This window comes from Mytilus galloprovincialis, chromosome 9 (genome assembly GCF_965363235.1).
Source record: "Mytilus galloprovincialis chromosome 9, xbMytGall1.hap1.1, whole genome shotgun sequence".
NCBI lineage: Eukaryota > Metazoa > Mollusca > Bivalvia > Mytilida > Mytilidae > Mytilus > Mytilus galloprovincialis.
Genome location: NC_134846.1, coordinates 53,660,126 through 53,679,916, shown reverse-complemented (window position 1 = coordinate 53,679,916; position 19,791 = coordinate 53,660,126). Strand labels below are relative to the sequence as shown.

The 19,791-nt window shown below is 34.2% G+C and overlaps 1 protein-coding gene across 2 annotated transcripts in view; it reads left to right on the top strand.

Moving 5' to 3' along the window:
* The window catches only part of LOC143045296 (rap1 GTPase-GDP dissociation stimulator 1-B-like), a 73,464-nt gene that overhangs the window by 32,996 nt on the left and 20,677 nt on the right, over positions 1 to 19,791 (top strand). For both annotated transcript variants that reach the window (XM_076217721.1, XM_076217722.1), the window contains exons 5-8: positions 5,652 to 5,798; positions 9,332 to 9,460; positions 14,203 to 14,328; positions 15,332 to 15,475. In XM_076217721.1, the coding sequence (XP_076073836.1) occupies positions 5,652 to 5,798; positions 9,332 to 9,460; positions 14,203 to 14,328; positions 15,332 to 15,475 (546 nt within the window). The remainder of the gene's footprint in view (positions 1 to 5,651; positions 5,799 to 9,331; positions 9,461 to 14,202; positions 14,329 to 15,331; positions 15,476 to 19,791) is intronic.

Sequence of the window (19,791 nt, the reverse complement as noted above, 5' to 3'; positions counted from 1 at the left end):
TTTCCCAAGGTCGAAAAATTTCTTTTAAAGAAAACTAATTACCAATCTTAAATATGTAATTAACTAAATACATGGAAAGTGATTAGATAAATGTTCTGTTTTTATTTTGTTTTAACATCAGGAAAGATAATTATTTAGCACTATAGTTAATCTCTAAGTAAAATCCTTGTATTTTATGTAATTTTTTGTTACAGCATAATCTGTACACATATTATGTAATTTTCTTGCAAGTGTCCAGTATAATCAAATGTCACACATAGACTCTATATTGGTATGTTAACAGTAAATCAAACTCCTGCAAATATAAGCTACCAGGGTATGAGGTATGGGTTTTGCTCATTGTTGAAGGCTTGACAGTGACCTATATAGTTACTAACTTCTATTTCATTTGGTTTCTGGTGGAAAGTTGTCTCATACTGCATGTTATTTTTATATCTAATAACCACTTTGGTTTGCTATTTGAACAATGTTAAGGTGTAAGAGTCAAACATTGACTATATGTGATGAAAAAGCTTTAGATGATCATGTTTTTACCGAAAGTTAAAATAAAAAGGTTGTTTCTAAAGTTCCTTTAATAAATGTTTTGCAACAGCAGCAAATGCTAAAACACTGCATGAATTTATGATACCCCTTCCATTTTGAAATTTTTATTTAATGCTAATTAAGTAGCTTGCTGATCAAAGAAACCAGAACTGACTCCTGTTATTCAAAGGTTTTCTTTTGTTGCTCAGCTGTATGTCATAATTGGTTTTTTGTTCATTATTTTGTACACAAATCAGGCTGTTAGTTTTCATGTTTGAATTGTTTAACATTTAATTAATTCTATGCAAATTCTTTGTAATGGCATTAATTAAACTTGCATCTTTACCAGTAATCAGTGGTTTGCAATAAAAGATGCACTAATTAATTTCTGCAATTACAGAAGTATTGTTTAGCTCCCTCACTACAGGAATGCATCTGCCATCAACAGATTCAGAAGTTGTTTATTTCCAGAAACTTAATTTTATGCCTGAATCTGAAAAAACTTCTTTGATATATTTTACATATCATACAAAGTGTATTATTAAAGTGCACCTTAAAAGTTTTGCATATGATATAAGTCAGGATGGAACCCCTCTGAACAGACTGTTCTCGAAAAGTGGTGGTCCTAAGGATTTAACCACCAAAATTTGCAAACGACCGGCACTATTTCAGTTTTTTTTTTAGATAGAAATGATGGTGAAAACCAGCATATTTCCCTCAAGGACTACCAGGGGGAAAAAGAATTCAAGAACTGTGTCTGAATACATTGATCAATTAAGTTAAATTTAGTAAAATGCTATATAAATGGCATCAACCAATCCTTGTTAACCCATATATCCCACACAAACAGACAATCACAGTTCTGCTTTTAAATATAAGTATATAGTCAAACTAATGTGAATTCCATCTGTACTTTCTCAATACCCCAGTCAATCAAGATTTAATGAATTAAGACTGGCACTACCAGTAACATCACAATCATGAACTGTTGTCATAACTCATTCTTATAGATTTTCTATGATAAATTGATCTGTGTTGATACATAAGCTAAAAGGAAAGAAACTATTAACTTTTGCTGTCTAGAAATTAGAGGCTTTCTGTGAAATTATATTGTTTATCCGACTGTCGTCTAAAAGTACAAATCCTAGTAATAACAAAGTTGACATTTAAGATAGTTAGAAAAAAGGGGGGAAATGTGGTCTGTTAACATTGAAGTTCTTTTTGATATGCCTGACATTTGTGTTCCCTGCACTATGGTAATTAATAGAGGGCCACCAACTGCTTCAAAAGCTCCTTTAATTATTTTCTAATCTCAAAGCTGCAGCTAGAAGCTGATGTTAAATCCTACTGTCATATGAGCAGGAACACCTGTATCATTATTTTAGTGAAACTTAAACATCATTTAAAGACTTGTATTTCTGCCTAGATCTTTAAATAATGAGCAAGTGTCTATACCATGTGTCAAGGTCTAGACTATACCCAGAGCCGAGGCTGGTTAATAATTAAACAGACTTATTATATATATTTGTTAACCATGGCTTATAACTTGAAAAGATTCATATGTCATAGACCGACAAATCCATTCAGACATATCCAAAAGCTATTATACCTATATTTTTATGTAAAGGATAGTGGATATGAGGTATGTTTTCCTGTCTGGATGTGTATATGCCAGTCATATCAGGTTAAAGTTTTTGGTTGATGGTAGGTTAAAGTTAGACTACCATAAAGTTGTATAAAGAAGAAGATGTGGTATGATTGCCAATGAGACAAGTGTCCACAAGAGACCAAAATGACACAGACATTAACAACTATAGGGCACCGTACAGCCTTCAAAAATGAGCAAAGCCCATAACGCATAGTCAGCTATAAAAGGCCCCAATAAGACAATGTAAAACAATTCAAACGAGAAAACTAACAGCCTTATTTATATATATATGAAAAAAAAAAAAAAAAAAAACGAAAAACAAATATGTGGTCACTTCAACTTGAATCTAAGTACATATGTTCATTAGAATGTTAACTAATTAGATATATGTGATGTCCATGATTTCACCAAAGTCTGAACATGGAAATCTGATCTGATAGGGTTGGTAGAGTGAGGACATATTCTCGTTATGCTCCCGCAGTAGCGGAGGGGTATTAAGTTTTACCTTTGTCTATCTGTACGTACGTCCCAAATTTGGTTTCCCTTCTCTAACTTGAGTTTGCCTCAACCAAATATTATGAAACTTATATAAATGCTTATTACCACAAAACACAGATCAAGTTTGAATTTTGGTGGTGTCACTTTAAGTGTTCTAGAGTTATGCCCCTTTATAAATGGAAAAATTGCAAAATTTTTAGTTTCTGTTTTCTAACTTAAGTTTGCCTCAACCAAGTGTTATGAAACTTATACACAATGTGTATTACCACAAAACATAAATTAAGTTGAATTTTTGTGGTGTCACTTTAACCATTATCCGGATATTCCTCTTTATAAATCGAAAAATTGCAAAATTTTTAGTTTCTGTTACTTACTTTAGTTTGCCCCAAACAAACATTAAGAAACCTATACACAATACTTATTACCACAACACTCAGATCATGGAAGTAGTATTGAATATTTAAATATTACTTCCATGCTCAGATCAAGTACAAATTTGGTAAGGGTCATTTTTATTGTTCTTGAGTTATGTCCCTTTATAATGTTGTATGCAAGTGGGGCATCATCTGTGTCCATGGGACATATTCTCCATTTGTTCAAAGATACTCTAATGATGCCATTGAACCTTGACACAGCAAGCAGTTAGAAGTTCAGGAATGTCTGAATAGTATTTGTTGCTTTCTATCAGGAAATTATCATTTTATTGTCTATTCTTATCCACTCAGTGAACATTATGAAGAATGTAGTAAAACTTGAAATTCTATTTTCATGAAATGGAATTTGTTTAACCTTTAAAAACTTGATGAATGATATAACGTACATCATTAAATAATGCTAGTCCCTGCACAAAACGTCTGGTAAGACTTTACCCAGTGCAGCATAAGATAAGCTTCTCCTGATTTGATCAAAGAATGTTCTTTTGATTAAGCATAAAGTGCATGAGTAACAGAAACTATCATCTCAATAGAATAGCTAATTATATACGATAAAAGATATTTCATGTAGTCACAACTTTGGCCAGTAATTGCTTTCTTTGAAGACTAACTGAAAGTACTACTCAATGAAAATGGTTGATATGGGAATAAGGGAAGACCAATTTAGGATTCATAGAGACACATTCATATCTACTAGTTTTGGTTAACAATTTTTATCCTTTTTTGTTTTTTTTTTAAACTTTTTTTTTGTCTCAGTGTATAGAAGGTAAAATGTAAAAGGGGGTGGGGGACACACACAAACTATGTAAATAGATATAAGGGATGAGATATGAGTGCCAATGAAACAACTCTCCATCCAGGTCACAATTTATACAAGTAAACCATTATAGGGCCTTCAACACAGAGCCTTGGCGCACACCGAATAGCAAGCTATAAATGGCCCAAAATTTTACTTGTGTAAAACCATTCAAATAGGAAAACCAACGGTCTAATCTATATAAAAAATAAAAAACATTTTTTTTTTATTTAGATTTGCCTTATTATATTCTCTAATTTCCTAAATACTAACTTAAGATTACTCCACATTTATGACCATCATCATTAATGTCATTATGATATAATGGTACAGATATGTACCAGTACTTGCATGATAGGAAATAATGCAGATCTGAATCAAATAGAGAGACAATTAATTTTTCTGATTATCACAAAAACTGAATAAATCTAAGATTTCATTGATTTGTAAGTAAATTATGATCAGATTTATATCATTTTAACATGTTAATGTTACTAGATAACCTTAGAACTCCTCCAGGAAGTCTTGCTGATTTAATGTCCATCACATACTTCTTTATCTATTTAACTTCCTGGTTTTATATTTTTTTCTTTGATTGCCATCATTCTTACATATTAATCATAATTTGTGGCCTAATTATAAGTTATACAAATATTTATATGATTTAAATCATATAATGATATGACATATGCAATAAGATGAGCTTTTAGTCTGCCTCTTTTCTGTATGGAATTATCTGTTGACTCATTCACTCCTCTTTGCTAGCCAAAGGTTACTATCCTGTCAATCCAGAGAGGAGGGGAGTGGATCGTAAACCTTGGCTAGTGAAAATGTCTTTCAAAAACTAATAGCTTATATTGAAAATTATGGTAATTAAAAAAAAAAAACCAGATTGAACCTCACTGTATAATAAAATCACATTTGTATAGCCTTTAAATTTCTATAAAAAGTAAATTATTTTTCTTTGGTTTCCGAAGTTGACAAATAATATGTTATAAGTTTTATGATATTCATGGTCTGTTCATAAATTTTATATGATCAGATACTGATACCTTATAAATAAACTCAAAGATGAAGTGGTCATCTTGATATAGAAGTGGATTTCCACTTATAAATAAATAGCTATGCTCCATTATGGGGTGAGCCATTTATCAAGCTATGTCTAAATAATGAACATTGTGTGACAGATATATTGGCTGGCTAAGGAATATGACTTCCGCTTCTATACTTGCGTATGAATAATACATTCTATTCTCAATTCAGACAACTTTGAAATCCTGATAACTATGGATGTTATTATTCACAGAATACCAAATATTGTCGTTTCTTGGGTACATGTAATTGTGAACCATGAATTTAAATGTTCAATGTACTAGAAATTTACAATAGGTTTGTATGCAGGCAAAACATAGAAATCAACTCTCCTCAAAATTACAATTTTTCACCAATCCATGAAAATTGGTATAAAAAAAAAAGAAAGATGAGAATAGCATCAAAGCAATTTGATACGCATAACTGTATCTCAGTTAAGGATACTTTATCAAATTCTTTTAAATCTTCAACGAAAGGAGTTTCATAGGGTAGGTTGTCTTTTATTAAAATCAGTTTACCTTCATGTGTTGCAGAATTCAAATGTCCCTTTTAGAAAGACACAATTTGAAATGTTATTTGTAAAAATGTTTTCAGATCCCACTAACAGGAAGAATCCATATCAATATCAGTTAAGCCAACAATCTTTTTATTTAATTTTTAGATGAGGGCAGAAATGCAGTTGATTCTTTTGATGGAATGGCTAAGCTGTTGTCTCTTCTGAAGTCAAAGATAAAGAGTGAAGAGGAGGGAGCAGACAGACTCCGAACCATAGCTTGTGGATTTCTTCTTAATCTTACTAATACACATGGTAAAGTCACATAAAACATTGATGATCCCTACATAAGACACATAAGACATTATCTAAGGTAGATAACTTCTCCATGTTAGGCTGATTGGGGCCAATGCTGAAGATAAGCTTTCTGACCTTACTTAACCCATTATATATTTTCTATGATAGTCAAAACTTTTTCCCTGTTTGTGTCCCATCTTTCGTTTTTTTTTTTGTATTCTAGTTTTCTATTACTGTTAATTCTGCATGGTAAGTATCAGAACCCTAGCTTTAAATGGAAGTTTTACATTTTTCAAATAAGCAGTTTAAAGATATCTTTGGATTTAATACTCAATAATTTTCTACTGTCTAATTCTTGTACTAGTATCAGTGCATAGATTTATCACAATAGAGTATTCATATAAAGAAAGGTGTACTTAATCATTATTATAGAATCTGCAGACTTTGCTTGATTCTAACATGACCTTGTCACCTATAATACAAGGATATACATGTCATCCAGTATAAATAGTATACATTCTATTTATGATTGATATACTTACATACTGATACAGTTATACAGGGTTATAGAAAACTTGCTGAACTCATCAAATTCATGAATCAGAAGAAAAAAAAACACCATTAGTTTGAAATGTCTGGCAAGCAAATAAAACATGAGATTATATTTTATGATCTTTTATGGTAAATTTTTAAAAAGTACACAATACTAAATCCTAACATTTGATTATGAAATATGAATAGATCAAAGGACAGAACCTTAGCATTTATGCTCCAAAGCAATTCACCTTTGTGCACTCTATATCATAAGGAAATGGAGAACTAGAATATGACCTTTGAAAATTGTACGTCTACAGTCTTTAAATTTTATAATTATTTATTGTCGAGCCTGCAACTTTTGTTGCAGAAAGCTCGACATAGGGATAGTGATCCGGCGGCGGCGGCGGCGGCGGCGGTGTTAGCTAACTTCTTAAAAGCTTTATATTTAAGAAGGTGGAAGACCTGGATGCTTCATACTTTGTATATAGATGCCTCATGTAACGAAGTTTCCGTCAGTCACATGTCCAATGTCCTTGACCTCATTTTCATGGTTCAGTGACCACTTGAAAAAAAAGTTAAGATTTTTTGTAATGTTGAATTCTCTCTTATTATAAGTAATAGGATAACTATATTTGATATGTGCATACCTTGAAAGGTCCTCATGTCTGTCAGACAGTTTTCACTTGACCTCGACCTCATTTCATGGATCAGTGAACAAGGTTAAGTTTTGGTGGTCAAGTCCATATCTCAGATACTACAAGCAATAGGGCTAGTATATTCAGTGTATGGAAGGACTGTAAGGTGTACATGTCCAACTGGCAGGTGTCATCTGACCTTGACCTCATTTTCATGGTTCAGTGGTTATAGTTAAATTTTTGTGTTTTGGTCTGTTTTTCTCATACTATATGCAATAGGTCTACTATATTTGTTGTATGGAATGATTGTAAGGTGTACCTATCTAGCGGGCAGATGTCATGTGACCTTGACCTCATTTTCATGGTTCAGTGGTCAAAGTTAAGTTTTTGAGTTTTGGTCTTTTTATCTAATACTATATGCCATAGGTCATCTATATTTTATGTATGGAAATATTATATGATCTTTATGTAAGTCGCACAGGTTTTATTTGACCGTGACCTCATTTTCACAGTTCATTGCACAGTGTTAAGTTTTTGTGTTTTGGTCTATTTTTCTTAAACTATAAGTAATAGGTCAACTATAGATGTTGTATAGAAGCAATGTTAGCTGTACATGTCTGCCTGGCATGGTTCATCTGACCTTGACCTCATTTTCAAGGTTCATTGGTCTTTGTTTAGTTATCTTGGTTAATGTTAAGTTTATGTGACAGTTGTATTAAAGCTTAGCTTTATACTTAGGACTATCAACATAATATCAATGATTAGTATAGAAGGCGAGACATTTCAGCGTGTGCACTCTTGTTTATTTTTTTTTTTATTTTTTTTTTTTGGGGGGGGGGGTATTTTCATAATACAGGGTGTAATCCTTATCATCTCTAGACAAATGTTTCATGCATATATGTATGGAAATCTTGTAGTGATATGCAAGGACTTTGAATAATTCCTAGACTACTTCCATTAAAACAGAATTGAGAAATCTTCTACTTACATTTTGATCATTGAAGATCAGCCTAAACATAATCACCTAACTAGTATACAAAACACATAATAAAATGGTCTGGCCTAATTATTAACAATAAGACAACTTAGTAATATACCAATATGTAGTTCTAAGCATTTACATCACTTCTGATCAGAATATATTACCTGTATAGTACTTTGAATTTATCATACATACATCAGTAATGTGCTTATTGCAATTCCTTGTGGTATAGTCCTTTGCAGAAAATATTAACTTAGTTTTAATTCTCTGTAAAATAGCCAAGAATTTGTTTCAGTTTAAAGTTGTGTAGATTTTAAATTAGACAATATTAGAAAAATATATTTATTTTATTTGACCCTTTTACTATATATTATTTTCAGTTTCTAAAAGCAAAATGCACATAACACTTAAACGATTAGTAAACAAATTTGAAGCAACAATAGGCTAATTACAATTTGAATTATAGATTACTCAGAGTTATATAAGGAAATAGATACCAAAATAGGTAGAGTTATATTAAGATACAAAAGTTCAATGTGATACAATACTTAATGCATAAAATGTAAAAGGTATTTACAATTTGGGACTGAATGCTATCTAATGTTAAAACAATTGACATGATCTCCAAGGAAAGCTGAAGCCATATACCCTGAAATATTTAGAAATAGATCTATCTATGTTAAGAGTTTTAAATTATAAATATCATGTGCAAATGTGCAATAGTTTAATATCGCTTTTTCTGTTTGATGTCATATCATTGATATGAATAATTTTCATCAACTTTTACCTTGGAACCTGTAGAAGAAAGTATTTGTAATGTGTGTGGGTTTTTTTTGTGGAAGGGGTGGGGGTTATAATCAGTTATGTACTGGTAATTGACAGTCCTACTCAATCACTAGTTTTACTTTTCAATAACTGAACATGCTGAGCAGATACACATTCATCTTCATAATCATATTATGTGAAATAAATAATAAGTTGCATTTTAAATGATTGAATGAAATTAAATTATTGTCTTGCAATTCAATAATTTATCACTTTAATTTTGGTGCTTGTTTTGATAAAATTGAACCAAACTGACAGATAATGCGTAGTCAGTAGTTGTTATCATTGGGTATCCAGACAAGGAAAAAGGACGGAATGAAACCAATTCAGTTGTTAGATATCTTCAGTCAATTTCACCTGAAGCATTCACAAGAATGAACAGAAATAAAACTGATAGTAAAAGATCCAAAAGAGAAAAATATAACTTGTTAAAACCTACAAGTTTGGTAAAGTGCACTTAAGACCTAATTGTGTCTTTAAGATGTATCTGCCACAATAGTTTCATAAGAGCAATTTATATAAATATTACATTTACAGATGTTTAAACGTGTTACAAATTCGTTTTTTTTTAGAAAGTCTCCAAGAAAGAGCTTTAGAGGAAGGAGTATTAGACATGTTGGAGCAATATATATCGTACCATCTGTCTGATAGATCTTTATGTAACATGGTTCTTCTCACAGTCAGTAGCTTTGCTGATTCAGGTAAGATTAGTACTGTAAGTCTTGTCACAGTCTTTAGCTTTTTAGCTGATTCAATAATGCTTGCTCTATGTCAAGTGGGTCTCCTCAAAATCCTGATCTATCCTGATTCATGTAAAGTAAGCTCAGTTTGAAAATATACTCTCCGCAGTCAGTTCCTTTGCTTATTGTTGAATGTAAATTAACTCTATTGATCAGGGAGGTTCTCAGTTGCTGATTTAGGTTAAACTTTTGTTTGATCTGATTTTCCCTAGTCAGTAGCTTGGCATTACCTGATTCTGGTTTGTATGGTTTTGCTCTTATACTATAGCTTTGCTAATTCTGGTTACATCAGCTCTGTGTAAAATTAGTCAGTTTTCAGATAGCTTATCAACATAAGTTTTAGCTCTATTTTTCACGATTCTCATTGTCAGTAGGTTTGCTAATTAAAGTAAGTTTAGCTGTGTAACAGGATTCTGTCAGTAACTTTGTTTGGTCAGACAAATAAACTGTCAGGTAAGCTTTGAAGCAAAGTCTAAAAGATTTGCAGAATAATGAATCATGCTGATGTTTCTATTTTGTAAAGGAAGGATTCTTTTCAGTCTATTGATAGATGCAACAAGGAAGTAAAACAGCTTGCTTTCATCTACAAAGATGATACAATCAAATCATGCTTCTGACATGCATAGTCTGTCTGTTTGATAACTAGGAATTATTTTTGAATGTAAAGGGTAATTTTTCATTATACATGTATAGAAAATAAGATAAGATTTTGAGATTTTATCTGATAAACAGATGAAAAGGAGTGATAAATGTTTTCCTGTTGGTGCACCTTTTGAGTGCTTTGAAACATTGCTAGTTCTATCTTTTCAGGTATTTTTTTCTTTAAAAAAAAAGATGTGGTAGGAACATCATTGTAAACAATGTCTTAGATAAAAGGTTTTGAAACACTAAATTGACAAATGCCATACACTGAAATGTACATTTTAAAACTTACATAGACAGAAGTTGAACCCATGATGCTTGTCTGACAGTGTCAAGAACCTTCTAATAAGTAGGCTTTCTTTGTTACGTAACGTCTCAAGAAAAAAATTGAAAGCAGTAAAAAACTAGAGGCTCTAAAGAGCCTGTGTCGCTCACCTTGGTCTATGTGCATATTAAACAAAGAACACAAATGGATTCATGACAAAATTGTATTTTGGTGATGGTGATGTGTTTGAAGTTCTTACTTTACTGAACATTCTTGCTTCTTACAATTATATCTATAATGAACTTTGCCCATTAGTAACAGAGAAAAATATTTGGTAAAAATTTACATAAATTTACCAAATTAATGAAAATTGTTAAAAATTGACTATAAAGGGCAATAACTCCTTAAGGGGTCAATTGACCATTTAGGTCATGTGGACTTATTTGTAGATCTTACTTTGATGAACATTATCGCTGTTTACAGTTTATCGCTATCTATAATAGTATTCAAGATAATAACCAAAAACAGCAAAATTTCTTTAAAAATTACCAATTGGAGGGCAGCAACCCAATAACCAGTTGTCCTATTCATTTGAATATTTCAGGGCAGATATATATTGACTTAATTAACAATTTAACTCCTTGTCAGATTTCCTCTAAATGATTTGGGTTTCAGAGTTATAGGCAAAAAACTACATTTTACCCCTGTTCTATTTTTAGCCGTATTGGCCATCTTGGTTGGATGGCCAGGTCATCGGACACATTTTTCAAACAAGGTACCTCAAAGATGACTGTGGCCAGGTTTGAATTAATTTGGCCCAGTAGTTTCAGAGAAGATTTTTGTAAAAGATAACTAAGATTTACGAAAAATGGTTAAAAATTGACTATAAAGGGCAATAACTCCTAAAGGGGTCAACTGACCATTTCGGTCATGTTGACTTATTTGTAAATCTTACTTTGATGAACATTATTGCTGTTTACAGTTGATCTCTATCTATAATAATATTCAAGATAATAACCAAAAACAGCAAAATTTCCTCAAAATTACCAATTCAGGGGCAGCAACCCAACAACAGGTTGACCGATTCATCTGAAAATTTCAGGGCAGATAGATCTTGACCTGACAAACATTTTTACTCCATGTCAGAGTTCCTCTAAATGTTTTGGTTTTTGAGTTATAAGCCATAAACTGCATTTTACCCCTATGTTCTATTTTTAGCCGTGGCGGCCATCTTGGTTGGTTGACCAGGTCACACCACACATTTTTTAAACTAGATACCCCAAAGATAATTGTGGCCAACTTTGGATTAATTTGGCCCATTAGTTTCAGAGGAGAAGATTTTTGTAAAAGATTACTTAGATTTATGAAAAATGGTTAAAAATTGACTATAAAGGGCAATAACTCCTTAAGGGGTCAACTGACCATTTTGGTCATGTTGACTTATTTGTAAATCTAACTTTGCTGAACATTATTCCTGTTTACAGTTTATCTCTATCTATAATAATATTCAAGATAATAACCAAAAACGGCAAAAATTTCCTCAAAATTACCAATTCAGGGGCAGCAACCCAACAACAGGTTGACCGATTCATCTGAAAATTTCAGGGCAGATAGATCTTGACCTGATAAACATTTTTACCCCACATCAGATTTGCTCTAAATGCTTTGGTTTTTGAGTTATAAGCCAAAAACTGCATTTTACCCCTATGTTCTATTTTTAGCCGTGGCGGCCATCTTGATTGGTTGACCGGGTCACGCCACACATTTTTTAAACTAGATACCCCAAAGATAATTGTGGCCAAGTTTGGATTAATTTGGCCCAGTAGTTTCAGAGGAGAAGATTTTTGTAAAAGATTACTTATATTTATGAAAAATGTTTAAAAATTGACTATAAAGGGCAATAACTCCTAAAGGGGTCAACTGACCATTTCGGTCATGTTGACTTATTTGTAAATCTAACTTTGCCGAACATTATTGCTGTTTACAGTTTATCTCTATCTATAATAATATTCAAGATAATAACCAAAAACAGCAAAATTTCCTCAAAATGACCAATTCAGGGGCAGCAACCCAACAACGGGTTGACCGATTCATCTGAAAATTTCAGGGCAGATAGATCTTGACCTGATAAACATATTTACCCCATGTCAGATTTCCTCTAAATGCTTTGGTTTTTGAGTTATAAGCCAAAAACTGCATTTTACCCCTATGTTCTATTTTTAGCCGTGGCGGTCATCTTGGTTGGTTGACCGGGTCACGCCACACATTGTTTAAACTAGATACCCCAATGATGATTGTGGCCAAGTTTGGTTCAATTTGGCCCAGTAGTTTCAGAGGAGAAGATTTTTGTAAAAGTTAACGACGACGGACGACGGACGACGGACGACAGACGACGGACGACGACGACGACGACGACGGACGCCGGACGCAAAGTGATGGGAAAAGCTCACTTGGCCCTTCGGGCCAGGTGAGCTAAAAATGATACATTCCGGTTTGGTAAGTCCTTTATTGTTACTAGTACTGTAAAAAAAAGGAGGAAGATTATAAGATCTCTGAAATCATTATGTTTGGTCTAAATGAGGAAAGCATATTATGGATCACCGACTTCAACATTAAGTTGGTCACTTTCTGTATTTAGAAATTTCTTCAGATAGATGTTTGCATGATAAAAATGTTGGTTTAATTTAGCTCATGCTAGGAGACATTTGTTATAAAGTTTTGATAGCATCTCCCTATTAATAATTAGAGTCTTATTGACTTATATTGACTACAATAACTCCTTAATGCAGTCCTGAACATGCATGAAATATTTGCCACTGGATGTTAAGCAACCAACAAAAACATCAATGCAGATTTGGGGAGAAGATGAATTTCAAGAAAAACAAAACAAGTAAACAATGGAATTCCTGTGTTGTAACCAAACATTTCTACAATATTTCCAAGGTCAATCATTCATGGTCAATATTTACATAGGGAATGTAGGGTCATGGACGGTTTCTTTAATTAGTGAAAACATATTTTTTTAGGCCATGATGCAGTTGTTACATTTAAGATATCTGATTACATTGTCAGAAGGTGGCATTTAGTTTTCTTCCATTATTTTCACATTTAAGCTAAGATTTTAACTTCCAGTAATGATTTTACATCTCTGAGAGCTGTTACGATTTCAAGATGTGAATATTAATGGTTCAGAGATGTTTTATTGACAAATCATTGGTTATCTTCATATGTTTTTTAGAGAATTCAATTTATTATATTTTTGAAGACATATGGTAATACTTGTGTTCAATGATTAAACTGATGTAATTTCTGTGTAAACAACAGAAGGAAGATGTTCACTTGCTGTAGAGATTTATTTTTTTATTTTGTTATTTCCTGTTTGAAATGTTTCAAGCCTAATAAATGTTCATTAGATTCATTATAATGCTTGTTTATAGGAGTTGTTTGTCACAATATGTCTGTAAGTTTGTCTAAACCCTTAACCAGATTTTAATGAAACCCCTCAAAAGTGTATTGAAATGAACATGTCTTCATGATGGATCTAACTTCTGGATGTATAAGAAATTGTCCTGGTGACAATATTTGTCCATATGCCAGTCAACCCTTTCTGGTCTATAAGTATTAGAGTTCCTGTCAAGGTATTACTAGTAGCCTGTAATAAATGGTCCATATTTGGTCTCCCTTAAAAGACTTTTTCATAACCATGTAATCCCTTAGTTGACTTATTTTGGTAAGAAGTTGATTAATTTGTCTTGGCAGCATGCTTATAATATAAATCTTCTATTTATCTTTCCAGAAGTTAGTAGAGATAGATTAGTAAAGTCTACCCTATGTAATACTATTGTCAACCTGTTACAGTCAGATAATGATGGAGCCCATACAGATACTATACTAGATATGTTGATAAACATGTCAGAGTGGGGTAAGTCTTTCTTTGGTCTTAGTATCAATTTCACTGACTTGAAGAGTACATCGTATTTACTAAATTTTTTGGTTCAACTTTTTTATGCCCCATTTATGAGCATTATGTTTTCTGGTCTGTGTGCCCGTTTGTTTGTCCATTCGTTTGTCCCACTTCAGGTTAAAGTTTTTGCCATTTTTGGTCGAGGAAGTTTTTGATGAAGTTGAAGTCCAAACAACTTGAAACTTAATACACATGTAACATGTTCCTTCTGATATGATCTTTCTAATTTTAATTCCAAATTAGAGATTTTACCCATTTTCACGGTCCATGTACTAGGGACACATTCTTGTTTATCTCTGGAATATGTGGGTGTCAGTTAACAAAGTTTTACTTCATTGCCAGTGCAGTGTAAATTATCTATGATGAGTTTATAATCAAATACTTTACTGCATAGAAACTCATAAGTCACAGTGAAGTCCTAGTTTACAATACATCATGCATAACATTTATGGATTCAATACAATTTAGAGCATGACATGTTGTCTGGACACCAGTTGATTATTTGAGACTATGTTGCCATCTAGATGCCTCCTGCTGTTGTTGTTGCTTTGCTGTTTAATAGATGAATACCCCACATTTCCTCATAATAAACTGCATTCACTTGACCCTGATCTCAAGGTCAAAAGTTTTGGTATAAAAAGTACACATGGTCATAAATAAAGTGAACCGTTTAATAAAAATACCAAATTATTGGTTTTGAACCAGATTTTCATAGTTTACCTGAATTCTGGAATGTAATAATGTTAGGAGGCATGGTGCCCTGTGGACTCATATTCTTGTTTAGAAATTTCTTGAAAACATAACAACATACATGGCACAATTGACTTTGATGACAACTGGTCGTTATTGTTTTGTGATATATTCCTTTGATGAATAGCTGATGATTTATTTGTATCTGAAACTCCTTGAGTGGACAAAAGAACTAACATGATTTCATACTAACATTGCTTTTTCATTTCAGATGAGATCAAGGACTTATTGGCAGAAACAAATTTAAGCAATCACCTGATCAGGATTATCCAATCAAAGACTGGCAAATTAGACACTGAAAGTCAACAGACAATCAAAATGGCCTCTGATTTGCTAGTTCTTTTGCTCACTGGTGGTAAATATTTTGAAATAATTTTTAATATAAGTTAAAATATTGATACAATCTTATTTAAGAAACTTTTAATGTTACTCTACATCTCCAGATAATAAAGTGAGAAATGTGTTCTCATGGGGATTTTTTATTAATGTTCAGTGGCAGATCCAGGGGGTTCTGGGGGGTTGAAATCCCATACTTTTGTTTTATAATCACTGCATTTGAATGGGGAAATATGGTTGAAACTCCCACTTTATCTTGGGATGGGAATCCCCCTTTTTAAGTTTGCTGGATCCGCCCCTGATGTTAATCATTGTAACTAGTATTATAGACACTAAAGCTGAACAGTTTATTGAGAATAATCTTAGAAAGACGCAGATAATTGTAGAACTTAAAGTCTTTAGTTTTGATGATAGAATGTCATGCAATGCAGATTATCCTCTAGTTATCTGTTATGTTTAATGTTTTTGGTGCTGATTTATATACACTTGTAATATTGCAAGACCATCAATTTAAGAATTAAATGAAACTGAAGTAACCAGACTGAATCAATGACTTTTTTCAGACAATGGACTAACTCAAGTTATCCCATTCCCATAGATTGAGTTTAAAATTAAATTTTTAGAATTAAAATTTAGTTTTGTAAATTAAATACTCACCTTCATAAATTTAGATATCAGTCCACTCGCTGCATTATTCAACCGGAAACCAGCCAGAAAAAGAAACCATGACCCCGTGACAACCTCTCCCACCTGACACCTGTGTGTCCTAAACCTTCATCATTTATTCCTTAAAATGCTAGGCACTAAAAGGGGGATGAAGGGGAGGAGGGAGGGACCTCTGATTTATGAAGGTGAGTATTTAATTTACAAAACTAAATTTTAATTCTAAAAATTTAATTTTTATTACATTAAATACCTCACCTTCATAAATTTAGATAACAGAATTTAACGAAGGGCTGAATCCCCATCACTAGGAGGAGGAAAAACAACCTGTTGAGCAGCAACCAAAGGCCCTAAAGAATAGAGGTTGTCACAATGAAGAGGCATGGACCGTAAATAATGGTTATAAAAGGCACTATCAGACCTCCAAAAACCAGCTGACATGATTTCCGACATAGAGGAGGAATTAAAAATGTTCCAAGAAGAGGCTAAGGCTCTTACTTCATGTGCTTTAACTTGATGTTTAACTAAAACTTCAGAAGAAGCAGATTTATAGGCCAAAATGACAGTATTGCAAATCCAAGTAGAAATGGTTTTGGCGGAAATGTCAGAAATTCCTTTTTTAATAGGAATAAACAACCTAGAAGAACCAGCAGATCTTAATTTCGCTGAAGAAGCTAGGTAAACAAGCAAGGCTCTCACTGGACACAAAACCTGATTATCCGATGTGGGAGGTAAAGCAGGAATAGTAATAATACCAGAACCTTTATCAGGTAACTGGTTCTTTGCTAAAAAAGATGGATCAGTGAGAAGAGTAACTGAAGACTTATCAGATGCAAAGCGGAGACAAGACTCAGAAATTGACAGAGCATGAATCTCACTCCTTCTGCGACCAGTAGCCAAAGCTATCAGAAAACAACATTTATAAGATAAAAATTTGAAGGAGGCTGAATGTAAAGGTTCAAAAGGTGAAAACTGAAGAACCTTCAAAACTAAACCTAAGTCCCAAGAAGGAACCAAACGCCTTTGACGAGGTCTATTAAGGCAAAAGTTTTTTATCAATAATGACAAAAACTCATTATCCCCAAAATCAGAGCCTCCTGAAAGTGATATTGTTCTGGCTATGGCAGATCTATATCCCTTTATAGTAGAAGGCGAATAACCTTTCTCCTCAAAAAGGTAAAGGAAGAAATCCGCTAACTGTTGTACAGTGACAGAGAGTGGATTAATCTGCTTCGACAGACACCAAGTACAGAAGATAGACCATTTGGAGTCATAAACTGCTCCTGTAGATTGTCTGACTGATCCTGAGATACGCTTGGTTGCTCCCTCAGAAAAGCCTCCCTTTCTGAGGGAATCCCTGACAACAACCAAGCGTGCAGATGGAGATTCTCCAGACCTTGATGCAGTTTTCTTCCTTTGAATTGAGACAGTAGATCCTCTCTTAGAGGCAAACAAAGGGGCTTCGCACAACACAGAAGTAGTAGTTCTGGGAACCAAGACTGTCTTGACCAAGCCGGAGCAATAAGAATGGTCTTGCAAAGATCCCTCTGAATCTTGTGCAAGATCTTTGGAAGAAGACGAAAAGGAGGGAACATGTAACTGAACATTCCCTTCCAAGATAGGGTCATAGCATCTACTGCCCAAGCTTTCTCGTCTGGAATGGGAGAAACGTAAGTCTCCAATTTGTGATTCAGACTGGTGGCAAAAAGATCTATATGAGGACGATCCCAACGAAGAATGATCTCCTGAAACACTGATGGATGAATTTCCCATTCTGTGTTCACTGGAACACGGGAACGGGAGAGAGCATCCGCCAGAAGATTTTGACTGCCTGGAACATGTCTCACTGACAGAAAAATATTGAGACTGTGACACAGAAGAAGAATTTCCTTGCTCAGATGATACAGAGAAAAGGAATGGGTCCCTCCTTGATTCTGAAGATAAGCCACTACTGTGGAGTTGTCCGTGGCAACCAGTAGTGACTGACCCTGAATCACAGCCTGAAACTGACGGAGAGAAAGAAACACAGCTCTCATCTCTAGAAGATTGATGTGTTCCTCCAACTGAGCACCTGACCAAAGGCCTGATGCTGTCCTGCCCTCCAGATAAGCTCCCCAACCCATCAGACTCGCATCTGTGAACAAAGTTAGGCTGGGGTCTGGAGGATCCAACAAAACTCCCTTCCGAAGATGTTTTTCCTGAAGCCACCATTGAAGATGAGGTAACAACCGAGGAAGGATGGGAACAGGTGCCTCCCACAACTGAGAAATTGGATGCCAAAACTCCATCAGATACCACTGGATTGGACGAATGTGTAGACGTCCTAGTGGAATGACGTCCATGATCGAAATCAAGAAACCCACCAGCTGAAGCAATTGACGAGCTGGGACAGATGAAAACTGAGTCAGAGCATTGACTAACTGACATACCTTGACTACCTTCTCTTCTGGAGGAAGCACTAGACCCAAATCTGTCCGAAAATGTTCTCCCAGGAAATTGAAACTCTGACTGGGAATTATCTCTGATTTTTCCCATGAAATCAAAAAACCCAGTCTCAGGAGTAAAAGGATAGACAAATTGGTGTGTTCCTCCAAAAGAGAACGGCAATGATTCTTGATGAGAGAATCGTCTAGGTAGGAATGAATGAGAACTGCCCGAGTATGAAGATACGACACCACCGTCTGAAAAATCCTGGTAAAAACTAGGGGTGCAATAGCCAGGCCAAAAGGCATAGCCTTGAAACTGTAAACCTTGTCTGCCCACACCAGTCTCAGGAAATGACGAAACTTGTGAGAAATAGGGATGTGAAAATAGGCGTCCATCAAATCTAGAGAGGTTGTCCAAGTTCCTAAATGAATTGTCGACCTGATAGACCTGTTGGTCTCCATTTTGAAATGTGGGACCACCAGATACTGATTGAGAACAGAAAGATCTAGAACCGGTCTCATTTTCCCGTTCTTCTTGGGTACCAAGAACAGCCGGGAATAAAACCCTAGATGAAAAGGAGGATTTACCTCCTCCAATACACCCTTCTGAATCAGAATGTTCACTTCGTTTTGTAACAACTGATTCTTTTGAGAATCCTTTGTCACTGACAGATTGATTGGAACAGGAGAAAGAGGAGGCTGTTCCAGAAACTGAAGTTCCAATCCCCTCCGTAAAATCGAAAGTACCCACTTGTCTGAAGTTATCAGAGCCCATTGATCTAGAAAGTGGGACAGCCTGCCCCCCACTGGAAGATGAGGAAGAGGAGAAGTATAATTTTCCTCTTCCAGTGGGGAACGATTCAACGGAGGGGACAACACATCACTTACCCTGCTTCTTTCCCTTAACCACTTTAGCTTTCTTCCCACTTGAATAGTTGGGACGAGAAAAAGCTGGCCTCTTCGTAGACTGTGAAGAAGAAGAAGAGGTAGAAGCCTTGGGTTGATGAGAAGACGAAGAAGAAGAAGGATTATTCATCTGAGTAGTTTTGACAAATCTTTTCCCATCAGTGACCTTCACATCCACCTTGACTACAGGAGGGGCCTTATTCACCTCCTCCTGTAACTGCTCTAAGGAAACAGAGAACAACTTGTCCTTAGACAAAGGAGAACTGACAAGTCTCTGCTGAAGAGCTTCAGAGACAGTTGATTTTTCAAGAATCTCCTGTCTCTTAGCAAGAGTAAAGTT